Source organism: Dermacentor variabilis, chromosome 6 (genome assembly GCF_050947875.1).
Source record: "Dermacentor variabilis isolate Ectoservices chromosome 6, ASM5094787v1, whole genome shotgun sequence".
Taxonomy (NCBI): Eukaryota; Metazoa; Arthropoda; class Arachnida; order Ixodida; family Ixodidae; genus Dermacentor; species Dermacentor variabilis.
Window position 1 is genome coordinate 111,304,051 of NC_134573.1, and position 16,230 is coordinate 111,320,280.

The 16,230-nt window shown below is 47.8% G+C and overlaps 1 protein-coding gene and 1 long non-coding RNA gene across 3 annotated transcripts in view; one reads left to right on the forward strand and one right to left on the reverse strand.

Moving 5' to 3' along the window:
- Positions 1 to 16,230, forward strand: part of LOC142585032 (uncharacterized) — a 47,579-nt gene that overhangs the window by 22,414 nt on the left and 8,935 nt on the right. The window lies entirely within an intron of this gene.
- LOC142585030 (sulfotransferase ssu-1-like) lies at positions 944 to 15,686 on the reverse strand. The gene is made up of 2 exons (XM_075695471.1): positions 15,490 to 15,686; positions 944 to 2,425 (listed from the first exon to the last, which is right to left on the reverse strand). The coding sequence occupies exon 2, from the start codon at positions 2,362 to 2,364 to the stop codon at positions 1,411 to 1,413; it is 954 nt and encodes a 317-aa protein (XP_075551586.1). The 5' UTR covers positions 2,365 to 2,425; positions 15,490 to 15,686; the 3' UTR covers positions 944 to 1,410.

The window sequence follows — 16,230 nt, forward strand, 5'->3', positions numbered from 1 at the left end:
CAGACAGACAGACAGACAGACAGACAGACAGACAGACAGACAGACAGACAGACAGACAGACAGACAGACAGACAGACAGACAGACAGACAGACAGACAGACAGACAGACAGACAGACAGACAGACAGACAGACAGACAGACAGACAGACAGACAGACAGACAGACAGACAGACAGACAGACAGACAGACAGACAGACAGACAGACAGACAGACAGACAGACAGACAGACAGACAGACAGACAGACAGACAGACAGACAGACAGACAGACAGACAGACAGACAGACAGACAGACAGACAGACAGACAGACAGACAGACAGACAGACAGACAGACAGACAGACAGACAGACAGACAGACAGACAGACAGACAGACAGACAGACAGACAGACAGACAGACAGACAGACAGACAGACAGACAGACAGACAGACAGACAGACAGACAGACAGACAGACAGACAGACAGACAGACAGACAGACAGACAGACAGACAGACAGACAGACAGACAGACAGACAGACAGACAGACAGACAGACAGACAGACAGACAGACAGACAGACAGACAGACAGACAGACAGACAGACAGACAGACAGACAGACAGACAGACAGACAGACAGACAGACAGACAGACAGACAGACAGACAGACAGACAGACAGACAGACAGACAGACAGACAGACAGACAGACAGACAGACAGACAGACAGACAGACAGACAGACAGACAGACAGACAGACAGACAGACAGACAGACAGACAGACAGACAGACAGACAGACAGACAGACAGACAGACAGACAGACAGACAGACAGACAGACAGACAGACAGACAGACAGACAGACAGACAGACAGACAGACAGACAGACAGACAGACAGACAGACAGACAGACAGACAGACAGACAGACAGACAGACAGACAGACAGACAGACAGACAGACAGACAGACAGACAGACAGACAGACAGACAGACAGACAGACAGACAGACAGACAGACAGACAGACAGACAGACAGACAGACAGACAGACAGACAGACAGACAGACAGACAGACAGACAGACAAAGACTGCCTCAGGAAAGTTCCTGAAGTATCATACGAATGCTAATTGCATTAAAACAACTCTTTGGCTAGGGCAGTAACGCTTCAAGAGTTCAGCTGCCAATTCAAGATATCCATTTTTAATCGATGTGTTCGAGCGAAATCGCCTAACCACGTCTGCTGGAAGACTATAAGAAGGTGCTTTTGAGCTGTCCTGTAGTTATGAGCTCAAAGAAAATGTCCTTGCAAGACGTCTGGCCTAGTTTTACTAGATGATGAAAGTTCAAACATGCACGCTACTTAGAGTGGGAATTCTGCAACTTGATAATGCACTCATAGTTATTGTGAGCTGACGGATCTTGTTTTTGCCGCAGAACGTCTACATGACACCATGCTTTCGCCACGTGTCCACGAAGTCGGTGTTGGATAGTCGCTCCAGAATCATCTTCTCCAGTCTGTCGTTTTGTTCTGGCGAGAAATGATTTTTCCAGTCTCCGACGATGCCTTTACGGATAAAACTAGCAGTAGAAGGATTCTTCTGCGATACCTCGTGGAAGGTCCTGAGACCCTCGGGCGCTTCTCCACCTATTTGCTTTGTGAAGAAGTTGGCGAAGTTCTGCAAGGCGTAGTCCTTCATGGATTTGACGTCGCTGTATTTGATCACGTTCTGGAGGACGTCCTCGTTCTCCAGCAGCAACTTGTGATAGCTTTGGTCGAAGAACTCGGCAATCTTGAGCACACTCTCTCGTGGCTGGGCCTTCATGTCTTCGTAGTGCAGGAAGAGGACGTTCGGGTCGTTGCGGTGCTCGTACCAACCCAGGACGTGGTCAAAGTAGTCCCCGTACTCGGTCTCGCCAGACAGAAAGATCTCGAAGAAGTCATCGAACTTGCCGTCCGCGAAGTCGTATCCACTGAAACCCCGTGTGTGGTAGAAAAAAGAAACGCAAGCGTCCTTAGGATTGCGGCATACGTAGAGGTACTTGGCCTGTGGGTGCATGGGCATGAGGTGGTAAGGAAGGTGCGTCTTGATCACTCCGGGACGTGTCATGTCCCGCACACTGCCGGCGCCGAGCATATCTATAAACGGGCTTCTACTGAAGAACTCCAGGCCACTCGAAGGGGGCACGCCATTATTGAAGATCAAGAAGCCAATGTGTTGTGTCCACGTTGTCCCGCACTTTGGATACGTGACGACGAACTTGTCGTCTGGCTGCGGCTTATAGCCGAGCGCGGAGCGCAGCATTTCGACAGTGAAGTTTCGGCTGAGGCGTATTACGCCGTCCATATCCTGGTACAGTGGGCCATTGGGACGGCGTACGTCGACGACAGCCATGTCAGAAATGTTCACGTGAGAATTTCGTGTCAGTTGGGATCCTGTGGTGTTGGCTTGTTGCCTGCAGGGAAAGAAATCGCGGACAGCTTACTTAGTAGAGAAACATGAAAAAGAAAATAACGCAAATTGAGGGCCATTAACCTTTTTTATGTTTTGTTTGGAGGACTTTCCGGTCTGACTTGGCTTATATCATATACTATTGACTTCATGTTTCGAACGTGTAATTTACACTTATCCATTGCATTTTAGTCGAGAGTGTTAGATTGCTTGTTTGCGATTTTGTGTTTCAACGCGATGAATATCTGGATGACTCGGGGCTTTAGGGATATCTGAAACACATAAAAAAGCGATTATATGGCTTTATTAACGCAGTTAATCACACGAATACTACGGGCTCTAGTGAATGCGATGTGTTGTGGTAGATATCTTCAATTTTATTTCAAGTTATACCATAAAATGTCTTCGAATAAGCCCAATGTTAGCTGTGTATTCTGACACAGAAAGTGATAGGTGTTTTATGTGATGCAAAATTAAAAAAGGCACAAAAAAATCATGTGACCAATAGTGGAACGCGAACGCCTGAGACCCCACACGGACGAGTGTGACAGACTCGAAGGATTGCATCAGCTTGCTACTATAAGCATTTTAATAACGCAGTCACAACGACTGGCTTGCAAGGGCGTTACCCTTAACGCTACTGAAGTACAACGATATAAGCAAATTATTTTTTTGGGCTTCTTCTTAAAAAAATGTGTTGTGTGTTGTAAGAGAACCACTGGGTTAGCTTTTTTTTCCTTTCGCGTAATCAGTCGTGCCACGTGCACGGCCAATCGAAGCGATAACGGCAGTGCTGTGGTGTCCGAGCCAATGAAGAAGGGCAAGAGGAATGCATAATGAAATGATTGTTTACAAAATACCGCACATGGTTTACACTTTATACTTGCGACCTGACATACCACGCATTCTTTCTTTCGTCACCTCATCACGTGGTTCGAGGGCTGGTGTTGCTAGACAAAGTTTTCTCGCACAACTTATTGTTGAACGTAATACCCTCGATTCACAATGAGTGTTCATTTGTGCCTTCATAATGGAGCACTTATGGTGTATATGCCCGGACACAAACACTGGGTGCGTACAAAAATGAGTATGTGACAATTCTTGGTGATAGGATCCCTCAGAATATCTGTGCCGCTGTGACACAAGGGATATGAAGTCTTAAATGCATTTATATTTATGTCATTATATATGTCGACATGTGTCAATACGTGGTATACTACATGGTGCCACAGCAAACGTTAGCCAAGCTCTTAAAATAAAATATATAATATATGAATGACGCAACCAGAGGTATTTTGTTAGCACTGACATACCGCACCGGGAGGATATTTTTCGCAATTGAACTGTCGATAATTAGATTAGATTGATTAACGAACTTCTCAATTACTCAATTGAGGGCCCGATTTCCAATAGAAAAGTAACAATTGTGTTTTAAAGCGGCGGATTCAGTTGTTTTCAGTGTGCTATGTCTCGCGTAATTATTTTTTCGGCTTTATGGAGAAAACGCGCGACATATGAAAATAGCCGCGCGATTAGGCGTCTGCGCGCCAGACACCAGCGGGCCCAGGCGTTACTCGAAGGAACCAACTGTGCGGTCGTTGTGATGTGCACTCTGTGACGACACAGAGCTGCCATAAGCTCCGGTGTTTGAGTTTTAAACTACTAAGAACAAGATGAAAATTTGATGCGGAATATTCGCGCAGAATAATGAGGTTTCCCCCATAAAGAAAAGAAAGCCCAAATACAGTTTTGAAAGAGTACTCTACATGCAAGAAAAAAGATACGCTGTTATTCTGTTGCGCCGCAGTTTAAGTTAAAGAAGGAATCGATAGAAACTATCAGCTTTCAAACACAGCACTCGTCCTGTGTTCTTCCTCCCCTCGCCCCCCCCCCTTTTTTTGTGTGTGTGTGTGTGTGCTGCTTTACGCGCCGATCCAAAGGGTGCACCAATATTCCAGCTGGCCAAGCTTTTCGCCTTAGTACATTTCGTGTCAGTAAAACTTCTACACTCTTACATGTTGGAATTTCCTTAGTCAGATGATGCGAAAAGTAAAGCAGGCTCGAATGAAGTGGGAGAATTATATTTGACGCTCGTAATAGTTTAACCGCGCAAAGCCGGAGCATCGTTTCGCATCAAGGAAAACTGAAACAACTTGTTCACATTTATTGCTGGCCATGGAGAGCATATTGATCAGAAGGTAACAGTGAATAAATGAATGAGTAAAAAAATTTAGTACCTAATTGCTTAATCAATAATTCATTGGCTGAACTATTCAGAAGTGAGAGCTCCATCCAGCGTATCAAAAACGCTGGTATTGATTCTACGTTGGGTTTCCAACGCTTAAATCAGAGTTTACGTGCGTTGAGTTCTGCGATGTTACGTACGCTTCTTTACGGGGCAACATTCAAGAGATAGCTAAGAGGAAGTTGGCGCAGAATACCGTGACGTTGAATTGTCGAAATATCTTCACAGCAGATGCACGTGTTCACCTTTGGCTTTCAGAGATGCGAGACGTAGAGGCAATGCGCAGAAGGCGCTAAATGGTGATTTGTAGTAACGACTTTGTGGGCTTGCGCGTCTCTTCAAGGTGCTACACACGGGGCTACGACACAACTTTGAAATTGTGTAGCCAGAGCTTTGCCTGCAGGGACGCTCAGTCAAGCCACGTGGCACTTGGGCTCGTATGTGGTAATTACTTAAATTAGCGAAAGCGTGCATCCTGCCCGTATATACATTGCGGTTTGCGGACCTTAGAACGCGCATCTTGTCAGGTTTCCTAACCGCGAAGCGTGCCCACGCAACACGAACATAGATAAAAGAGTGGCACCGAAACCAAATACACCAAAAGACCATTAAGCATGCGCCACTAATCAGCGGACGCCCACGAAAGCGTGACACTGAACGATCATGCGTACTTCAGCGACATGGCCGCTGTAACGGCCCTTTGCGGATTCCTTCGCGCGCGGCAGTTGCGTTAGGCTCAGGTTACGTACACAAATTGCGTAATCAGCGCGGTGGCGGCTGTGTTGCAGGGGCCGCCAGAAGGTGGCGTTCGCTTCGTGAGTGTGCAGCACGGGGAACGATCAGCCCGTGCGAGCACGCGCACAAGCGTATAAATCAGCCGACACTAGCGCACGGAGTTTAAGGGCGTCGCGGTTAACGCAGCAGGAGAGGCAAGTAAATGAACTCATTTTAAGTCGAAGCGTTGTCTAGGTTACGAGCAACGTCGTAGTGGCCGACTGCGCAGGAATATTTCGCACGAGCTTGGTTTCCTGGACAAGCACTTCAACTTGAGCATCGAATGGGCTAAAAAAAAAAAAAGGAAAGATTCTGAGGGTTTTATGTGTCGATACCACGGTCTGATTATGATATGCGCCGTATAGTGGGACACTCCAGATTAGATTTTGCATTCTCGCTCAAGCTGTGGTCTACTTATTGCGGCCACGAAGCAAGCGTGCAGTTTGACATTCGGAAGCGGAGCATGTGAAGACGCGTTATGAAAGGATGCGTGCGATAAGCAGAAAAGTGAACTGATTATCTCCGAGCTCTTCATTGTTAGGGGTTAAAATCGCAGCTGCACACCCGTGCGCAGTACTCAAGCGGTGACGCGTCATGTTAGAGCCAGGGCTTAAAGTCTCCCTTCAGTGGAGGGCGGGGGGGAGGGAGGGGTCTCATAGTGCGATGAACAATATATATATATATATATATATATATATATATATATATATATATATATATATATATATATATATTGTGACAGATACGAAACGCACGGACAAGAAGAAAGTAGAGAAGACAAAGAGAACGAGGAGTTTGCGAGGCCGAGCTGCGCTACTATCACGCTACGATCATCGTTCATCTCCTGTAAATAAAACCATTTCTTCGCAACTCTTCGTAACAGTTGTGGTGGAAGGTGCAGGGTAATTGACATCTGAAGACGGAGGCTGAAGCAGAAGTTCTTCGACGGAGCCGTCGCCTTGCTGGACTCCCACCGAATCTACCGGAGTTGAATATGTCCCACGACACAGACGAATAACGGCCCATTCCAACAGCTGCGCCGACAAGTTCCGTTCTACAACTGAGAGATGCGCGTCCCTTCGCCGGAAGATCGGACGAAGATGTCGAGTAATGGCTCATCCATTATCACCGGGTGAGTGCCGCCAACAAGTGGAACAGCGCTTCTCAGCTTTCGAACGTCGTGTTATTTCTAATGGATACTGCGTTGTTGTGGTTCGACAATCACGAGGAAACGTTTACAACATGGGAAAGATTTGTTTCCGAAATCAAGGAGCGATTCGGCGACTCCGCGACGAAAAAGAAAAGGGCAGAACAGACGTTACTGCAACGTGCGCATGTTCCGGGCGAAACCTGCACGACCTACATTGAGGCGGTAATAAATCTGTGTAGGATGGTGGACTCTGGAATGTCTGAGGACGACAAAGTCGGGCGCATCCTGAAAGGAATTGCCGAACACGTTTATAATTTCCTCATCGCAAAAGACAACCTGGCTTCCGTCGCTGACATCATTCGGCACTGTCGTACTTTCGAGCAACTGAAGACGAGGCGCTTCACGCCGAAGTTTGGCAGGCTAGCCAATGTGACGACAGTTGCAAGCGTGGACAGCAACCAGCCCCTCTATCTTGCATCAACGATCCGACAAATAGTTCGGGAAGAGCTCAGCCTGCACGCGCAAGTGACACACCCAGGCACTCATAGCTTCCACCTACCACCAGATTTCGAGCCAAACGTGGCATCCTTCTCCCCGTATCCTGCGGCGAGGGACATTGAGGATTATAAGCTCGCGCCCCGACAGCAGCCACGTCTCTGCGACAGAGGCCCTACTTATGACGCTCGGCCACAACGAGAACAGCCGCGTTTTTACCGCCGAGGCCCTGTGACTTCTGTCAGGCCGCGACAAGAACAGCACCGACCCTACCACCACGACGTGACTTATGACCGATATAACGGATTTCAGCGAGCAATAGAGACACGTTATCAACATGACAACGAACTTTCTCGCCGCCCCGAGTAGTCTAGCATTCGTTTCGATGAAGATGCTGTGAACCGCGACCTTCCCGTGTGCTACAACTGCGGTTCCACAGGCCATATAGCTCGGTATTGCCGCCAAGGCCGTCAATCACGAAGGACACCACCGATGTTCTCGCCACCCAGAATCCATACTTCATATGAATTGCGGACGACCGATTTGCTTCCAATGGACCGCTTCTCGCACGAGACCAGACGCAGCGATTCGCCAGCATCTGAGCGGAGTTTGACGCCACCAAGTAAACGTTCCCGTCGCTCTCCGTCCCCTCGGCGCCGTTCTTCGTCACCCCCGCCGGGAAAGTAGCATCCGCGGCCAATGGAGGTGAGGTCGCCGGATGGTCTTTGCAAGAAATACCACTACCTGTTGTGATGCTCAAATACAAAGTGAATGTCTCGATTGACGGAATACCGACCATAGCGTTAGATGATACTGGGGCGACTGTGTCTGTGATGAGCCTCGCTTTCAAAAACCGTCTAGGCCACAAAGTTGTGTTTTCTTGAAACGACGGTATCACCTTTCGTGGAGTAGGCGGCGAGTGGCTTCATCTCCTTGGTGTTTGTGCTGTGAGTGTTTTGTTGGCTGGGAAAGTTTTAGTGTCGGAATTCCTTGTTCTTTCTCGTTGTTCGCTCGATGTTATTCTTGGTATCAATTTTATTGAACAATGCGGCGCTTCCGTGGACTGTGGTTGTGGCGAAGTGTCGTTGAACGAGTTATTTATATCAACACATTCCGAACAAAGCTCGCGTGGCGAAGACAGGGACACAGACACACTCAGTGTTCTTGATGAAGTGATTGCACTATCGTGGTGCCTGAAGCCCGTTCGTCTTTCTGCAATAACTGTTGACGCTGATTGTGTTGACCTTGTAGTTAGGCCTCTGCATCAACTGTGCTAAAAATATACTTGTGACCTGCTCTGTCGTGTGCATGACGAAAGGAGTCGCCACATTGTGGGCGCTGAACTGTTCCGCCACGCCGGTTGTCCTTCCTCGCGGTATGAAAATCGCTCTCTTCGATGAAGCCGCATGTAGCTCAATAGCGGCACTAATTACGGACGTCTCTACAGCTTCCTGTCCTTCCGATAATGGCCATGTTGAAGAGCTAATGCTTGGCATGATCAGCAAGGCTCTCGGTACATCGGAACGGCAAGCACTGGTACACGTCCTTGCCAGGAATGAGGCTGCATTCGACTTCACGCATGGAGATACACCCCTTCATTTACCGTCGTCCCGCGCTCGTAACAGAATAGATACCGCCTCCGCACACCCCATCCGCCAGAAGCCCTACCGAGTGTCATCCTCCGAGCGCAAAGTTATTGCAGAGCAAGTCAAGGAGATGATGAACAAAAGTGCCTTCCAAGAGTCGTCTAGTCCATGGGCAGCCCCACTAATCCTGGTCCGAAAAAAAGATGGCTTCTGGACGTTCTGCGTGGATTACAGACGTCTAAACGCAGTGACGAAAAAGGACGTCTATCACTACCGCGAATAGATGACGTCATTGATTGCTTACACGCTGCTTCTTACTTCTCAACACTTGACTTGCGATCGGGGTATTGGCAAATAGCTATGGACCTTGCCGACAAGGAAAAGACCGATTTCGTGACTGCAGATGGCCTATTCGAATTCAATGTTATGCCTTTTGGCCTTTGCAATGCTCCAGTTACCTTTGAAAGATTCATGGACACAGTACTACATGGTCTAAAGTGGGATATATGCATGTGTTACCTCGATGATGTTGTAATCTTTGGCCTCAGCCTCGTTCTCGACTTCCTTGAGAAAGCTGGGCTGGTTCTAAACTCAAAAAAGTGTCGGTTCGGCGAACGTCAAACACTGGTCCTGGGACACTTAGTCGACAAGGATGGCGTCAGACCCGATCCTCGTAAGATTAAAGCGGTGAGCTCCTTCAAGCCACCGCAGTCAGCACGACATCTCCGCTCATTCATTGGCCTATGCTCGTATTTTCTTCGTTTTGTTCCCCGGTTTGCCGACATCGTTTACCCGTTGACAAGTATTTTGCGACAAAATGCATCCTTCAATTGGACACCAGAGTGTGACGCATCATTCTCTCAACTGAAGTTTATACTAACGTCCGCAACCCTCTTGCGTCACTTCGATCCATCTTGCCCGACTGAAGTTCACACTGATGATAGTGGAATAGAGATAGGAGCGGTGCTTGTGCAACGTCACAGTGGCGCAGAACATGTTGTCGCATATGCCAGCCGTTGCCTGAGCAAATCTGAACGCAATTATACGTTTACGGAACAGGAATGCCTGGCAGCCGTTTTCGCCATACAAAAGTTTCGGTGTTATTTTTACGGTAGACCATTCAAGATTATCACCGACCACCATTCTTTATGTTGGCTGGTCGGTTTGCGTGATCCCTCTGGTCGCCTCGCACGTTGGGCGCTGCGCCTCCAGGAATACGACTTTGTGGTATCGTGCAAGAGTGGTCGTCGTCACGCTGACGCAGACTGCCTCTCTCGGATTCCTCTTGCGACTACCGACTGCGATGCTGAGAATTTTGGCGACTGTCTCGCTGCTGTTACTCCTACGTTCCTTGACGCGGCAGAATTTCAGCGAGAACAACGGAATGATGTTACCCTCGATCCGCTTTTTGTCGTCGTCCGTACTTCTCAAGGCAGCGGTCGCTTTACTCTCCGTGATAAGTTTCTGTACAAAACTAATTACTCCGGGCATGGAGCGCGTTTTCTGCTTGTTGTCCCCGAGAGTCTGCGCTCCGACGTTCTACGCGCATTGCATGATGATGTAACATCCGGCAATTTCGGCTTCGTACGAACGCTACACCGCACGCAGGAGCACTTTTACTGGCCCAAGATGTACGAAACAACCAAGTGCTATGTCGCTAGTTGTGAAACGTGCCAACGTCACAAGCGACCGACCACCGCAGCCCCGGGTCCCCTTCGGTCATTGACACCACCCAGTATGCCGTTCGAGCAAGTAGGCATTGACCTTTTGGGTCCATTCCCGTTATATAACAAGAAGAACCGTTGGATAATCGTCTGCGTAGACCATCTTACACGGTATGCAGAAACTAGATGCATACCTTCTTCCAGCGCTGCTTGCGTGGCGGTGTTCCCGCTGCGTTCCGTGGTCCTTCGTCATGGCCCACCACGTGTCATCATCAGCGACCGTGGTCGCCAGTTCACTGCTGATGCCATTGAAGAGTTAGTTCGTTTGTGCAGTTCACAGTTCCGTCATTCCATGCCGTATCATGCACAGACCAGTGGCCTTGTTGAAAGGACAAACAGAATGCTGACCAACATGGTTGCCATGTACGTCTCCTCCAATCATAAGAACTGGGACGACGTGCTGCCCTTCATCACTTACGCATACAACACTGCGAAGCACGAAACCACGAACTATAGGCCATTTTATCTCCTGTATGCAAGGTTACCGCGAAGCCCTCTGGACACTTTCTTACCCTTCGTTCTGCATAGTGACGATTCTGTGTCGTAGACTTTTTGTCTCGCCGAAGAAGCCCGTCGAATAGCTCGTCTTCGTGCTCTGGCCTCGCAAAGTCGTTCGAAAGAGCGATACGACGACCGTCACGTCCAAGTATCGTTGAAAAATGGTGACTTGGTCCTTCTTTGAACACCGCAACGCTAGCGTGGATTGTGCCAAAAGTTCTTGTCACGATATTCAGGCCAATTTGTAGTTGTGGACCGCCTGAGCGAACTCACTTACGTCATAGCTCGCCTACTGTGCAATGGTCGCCGATCAAGCAGAACTCAGCTGACTCATATTGCTCGCCTGAAGCCTTTCTACCCTGCTTGTCTATCCTGATTCGCGCCACGGGCTTCGTCTGCTTGCGGGGAAATGTAACAGATACGAAAGGCACTTACAAGAAGAAAGCAGAGAAGACGAAGAGAACGAGGAGTTTGAGAGGCCGAGCTGCGCTACTATCACGCTACGATCATCGTACATCTCCTGTAAAGAAAACCATTTCTTCGCAACTCTGCGTAACAATATATATCGTTAATCCCGACCATAAAATGCGGACAGGCATAGAAACGAAGGAAAGCATAGATAAAATCGGCTGCTGTGGATGAAATTGAAATCCGGAAAGCATCTAGGAGAATCTCAGGTTAATACAACAATATATTTACGATTTTGCACCTACTAACCTACAAAAGTAGACAAAATGCATGCGTCTTTGATACAACACAAAACTCGTTATGCGCAACTGAACGAACGAAAATGAACTGTTAACCTAAAGAAACCAAGGTGAACCTTCATTCATTCACAAGCAGGTAGCTTCACGCTCAGCTGACTCACGAAACAGTACCGCTATAGCTGTGTCACGAAACTTAGTTGAATAAGGGTGATGACCATCATGTGTAGTGCCTCGGGGAAACGCATGCAGCAATACGACAGTACTTGCTTTGCTGTATTTGCTCATGCCACATCAATCGATGCATCATCATCATCATCATCATCATCATCATCATCATCATCATCATCATCCTGGTTACGCCCACTGCGGGGCAAAGGCCTCACCCATACTTCTCCAACTACCCCGGTCCTCTACTAATTGTGGCCATGTTGTCCCTGCAAACTTCTTAATCTCATACGCCCACCTAACTGTCTGCCGCACTCAGCTACGCTTCCTTTCCCTTGGAATCCATTCCGTAACTCTTAATGACCATCTGTTATCTTCCCTCCTCATTACGTGTCCTGCCCATGCCCCCCCCATTTCTTTTTCTTGATTTCAACTAAGATATCATTAACTCGCGTTTGTTCCCTCACCTAATCTGCTCCTTTCTTATCCCTTAACGTTACACCTATCATTCTTCTTTCCATAGCTCGTTGCGTCGTCCTCAATTTAAGTAGAACCCTTTTCGTAAGCCTCCAGGTTTCTGCCCCGTACGTCAGTACTGGTAAGACACAGCTGTTATATACTTTTCTCTTGAGGGATAATGGCAACCTGTTGTTCATGATCTGAGAATGCCTGCCAAATGCACCCCAGCCCATTCTTATTCTTCTGATTATTTCAGTCTCATGATCCGGATCAGCAGTCACTACCTGTCCTAATTAGATGTATTCCCTTACCACTTCCAGTGCCTCACTACCTATCGTAAACTGCTGTTCTCTTCTGAGACTGTTAAACATTACTTTAGTTTTGTGCAGATTAATTTTTAGACCCACCCTTCGGCTTTGCCTCTCCAAGTCAGTGAGCATGCATTGCAGTCGGTCCCCTGAGTTACTAAGCAAGGCAATATCATCAGCGAATCGCAAGTTACTAAGGTATTCTCCATTAACTCTTATCCCCAATTCTTCTCAATCCAGGTCTCTGAATACCTCCTGTAAACACGCTGTGAATAGCATTGGAGAGATCGTATCTCCCTGCTTGACGCCTTTCTTTATTGGGATTTTGTTGCTTTCTTTATGGAGGACTACGGTGGCTGTGGAGCCGCTATAGATATCTTTCAGTATTTTTACATACAGCTCGTCTACACCCTGATTCCGTAATGCCTCCATGACTGCTGAGGTTTCGACAGAATAATACGCTTTCTCGTAATCAATGAAAGCTATATATAACGGTTGGTTATATTCCTCACATTTCTCTATCACCTGATTGATAGTGTGAATATGGTCTATTGTTGAGTAGCCTTTACGGAATCCTGCCTGGTCCTTTGGTTGACGGAAGTCTAAGGTGTTCCTGATTCTATTTGCAATTACCTTAGTAAATACTTTGTAGGCAACGGACAGTAAGCTGATCGGTCTATAATTTTTCAAGTCTTTGGCGTCCCCTTTCTTATGGATTAGGATTATGTTAGCGTTCTTCCAAGATTCCGGTACGCTCGAGGTCATGAGGCATTGCGTATACAGGGTGGCCAGTTTCCCTAGAACAATCTGCCCACCATGCTTCAACAAGACTGCTGTTACCTGATCCTCCCCAGCTGCCTTCCCCCTTTGCATAGCTCCCAAGGCTTTCTTTACTTCTTCCGGCGTTACCTGTGGGATTTCGAATTCCTCTAGGCTATTCTCTCTTCCACTATCGTCGTGGGTGCCACTGGTACTGTATAAATCTCTATAGAACTCCTCAGCCACTTGAACTATCTCATCCATATTAGTAATGATGTTGCCGGCTTTGTCTCTTAACGCATACATCTGATTCTTGCGAATTCCTAGTTTCTTCTTTACTGCTTTTAGGCTTCCTCCTTTCCTGAGAGCATGTTCAATTATATCCATATTATACTTCCTTATGTCAACTGTCTTACGCTTGTTGATTAACTTCGAAAGTTCCGCCAGTTCTATTGTAGCTTTAGGGGTACAGGCTTTCATACATTGGCGTTTCTTGATCAGATCTTTCGTCTCCTGCGATAGCTTACTGCAGGGTATCCTGTATAACGGAGTTACCACCGACTTCTATTGCACACTCCTTAATGATGTCCGCAAGATTGTCGTTCATTGCTTGAACACTAAGGTCCTCTTCCTCAGTTATAGCCGAATACCTGTTCTGTAGCTTGATCTGGAATTCCTCTATTTTCCCTCTTACTGCTAACTCATTGATCGGCTTCTTATGTACCAGTGTCTTCCGTTCCCTCCTCAGGTCTAGGCTAATTCGAGTTCTTACCATCCTATAGTCACTGCAGCGCACCTTGCTGATCACGTCCACGTCTTGTATGATGCCAGGGCTAGCGCAGAGTATCAAGTCAATTTAATTTCTAGTCTCGCCGTTCGGGCTCCTCCACGTCCACTTTCGGCTATTCCGCTTCCGGAAGAAGGCATTCTTTATCCGCATATTATTCTGCTCCGCAAACTCTACTAATAACTCTCCCCTGATATTCCTAGTGACTATGCCATATTCTCCCACTGCCTTGTCTCGAGCCAGCTTCTTGCCTACCTTGGCATTGAAGTCGCCCATCAGTATAGTGTATTTTGTTTTGACTTTACGCATCGCCGATTCCACGTCTTCATAGAAGCTTTCGACTTTCTGGTCATCATGACTGGATGTAGGGGCGTAGGCCTGTATAAGCTTTATTTTGTACCTCTTATTGAGTTTCACCACAAGACCTGCCACCCTCTCGTTAATGCTATAGAATTCCTGTATGTTACCAGCTATATTCTTATTAATCAGGAATCCGATTCCTTGTTCTCGTCTCTCCGCTAAGTCCCGGTAGCACAGGACGTGCCCGCTTTTTAGCACTGTATATGCTTCGTTTGGCCTCCTAACTTCACTGAGCCCTATTATATCCCATTTGCTGCCCTCTAATTCCTCCACTAGCACTGCTAGACTCGCCTCACTAGATAACGTTCTAGCGTTAAACGTTGCCAGGTTCATATTCCAATGGCGGTTCATATTCCAATCACGATTAAATCATTAATCGAACAAGTGGGGAGTCAAAATTGCCCAGCACTAGGCACTACTCTTAATAAGGTCACCTCCAGCGCTACAGTTGACCTGTCGAGTTGACCTGTTTGAACTTTGAGCTGATGCTGAATCTGAACCTCCGCACGTAATCTGAAACCCTAGAAGCGCTGTTACTGTATTCGTTGCACCGCGAAAGGGACATGCTCCAGAGAAAAGTATGGCTATTTGCCAAGTCTGCTACGTGCTGGCTTAAGGAATGTAAAGCGATATTTCTGAAGTGAGAAGAAGACGTTAGATGCGATAACTACAACGTTATGGTTTCTTTATGGAGGCTCAAATTATAGTTATTACAAAGCATCATACATGTGAACAGAATTCTTGCCATTTCTTCAGGGTTAAATGCACCGTTGCAAAATGACATTGTGACAGCAACAACTTCGAAGCAGCCTCCGCAACTGCCGTCATGTGCAATTAGAATTTGCTAGCTGCAAGAACTGTGCAAGCTCACCCTAGAAATTATTTTAAGACCAACGTCGATCACTTCGAATATAGAGCAGTCATACATGCCAGGCAATCGTGCTATCTCGTCTCGAATGCGGTCGTCGCATATTTCCTGCAGCCGACGCATCGATGCGAAAAGACGTAGTCTGCTGGCCATCGAACTTGACCTAGGCGTCCCTGTACTCACCCTCGTAACCGTGGCTATACCGCCTCCGCGATCGCAGTGTGGTCCGGACGCCCGTCGTCGCTGAACGTCTACGACTGTTTCTGCGTTAACGGCAGCGCGGAGTCGCGTTTCGCGTAAACGTGTCACCTCCCTACAAACTCTCGAGCGAGATCGCAGGGACTTACGTCGACGCCGCAGGAGCGCGTGCTGCGCGATTACATTCACACGGCCGTGCAGCCGGACGACCGCAGCGCCCCCGCGTTTCACCAACGGGAACTGTGCATAGAGGTGCCAGAGGTGTGCGTGGTGTGCGCCGTGTCGGTTTCTACCGGCGGCGGCGTGGTGGTCGTTTCTGGTCGGCGTCGGCGGCGTCGTCGGTGCGGCGCCCCCGTATTCATCGGCGGCGGCGCACGTTCATGTTACAAGGGTTGCCAAATTGGGCTTTTAATAGCCAAATTGGGCTACTTTTCATGTGGGTTGGTTCGAAAATTCTGACTTGGCTACATGGCTATATTTGGGCCATTTTTGTGTTAAAGACTTCCTGATTCCCAAGAACCCCGTCAACACTGACAAAAATCTATGGGTACTTTGCTGAGCTAGACTGCGATAGGCGCAAGCCTATCTATGACTGCTGCTGTGGCTGTTGTCTGAACTGTTCTGCGAACGGACGCCGCCATGGCCGCAAACATGGGATGCAAGCGCGCGCTCTTTGGAGAGATCCGACTGACTCGGCTATATTTTATTTATTCTTTTCTTATTTCT

Coding starts and splice junctions, on each gene's coding strand:
- LOC142585030 (XM_075695471.1), bottom strand. CDS start 2,364: ATGGCTGTCGTCGACGTACGCCGTCCCAATGGCCCACTGTACCAGGAT.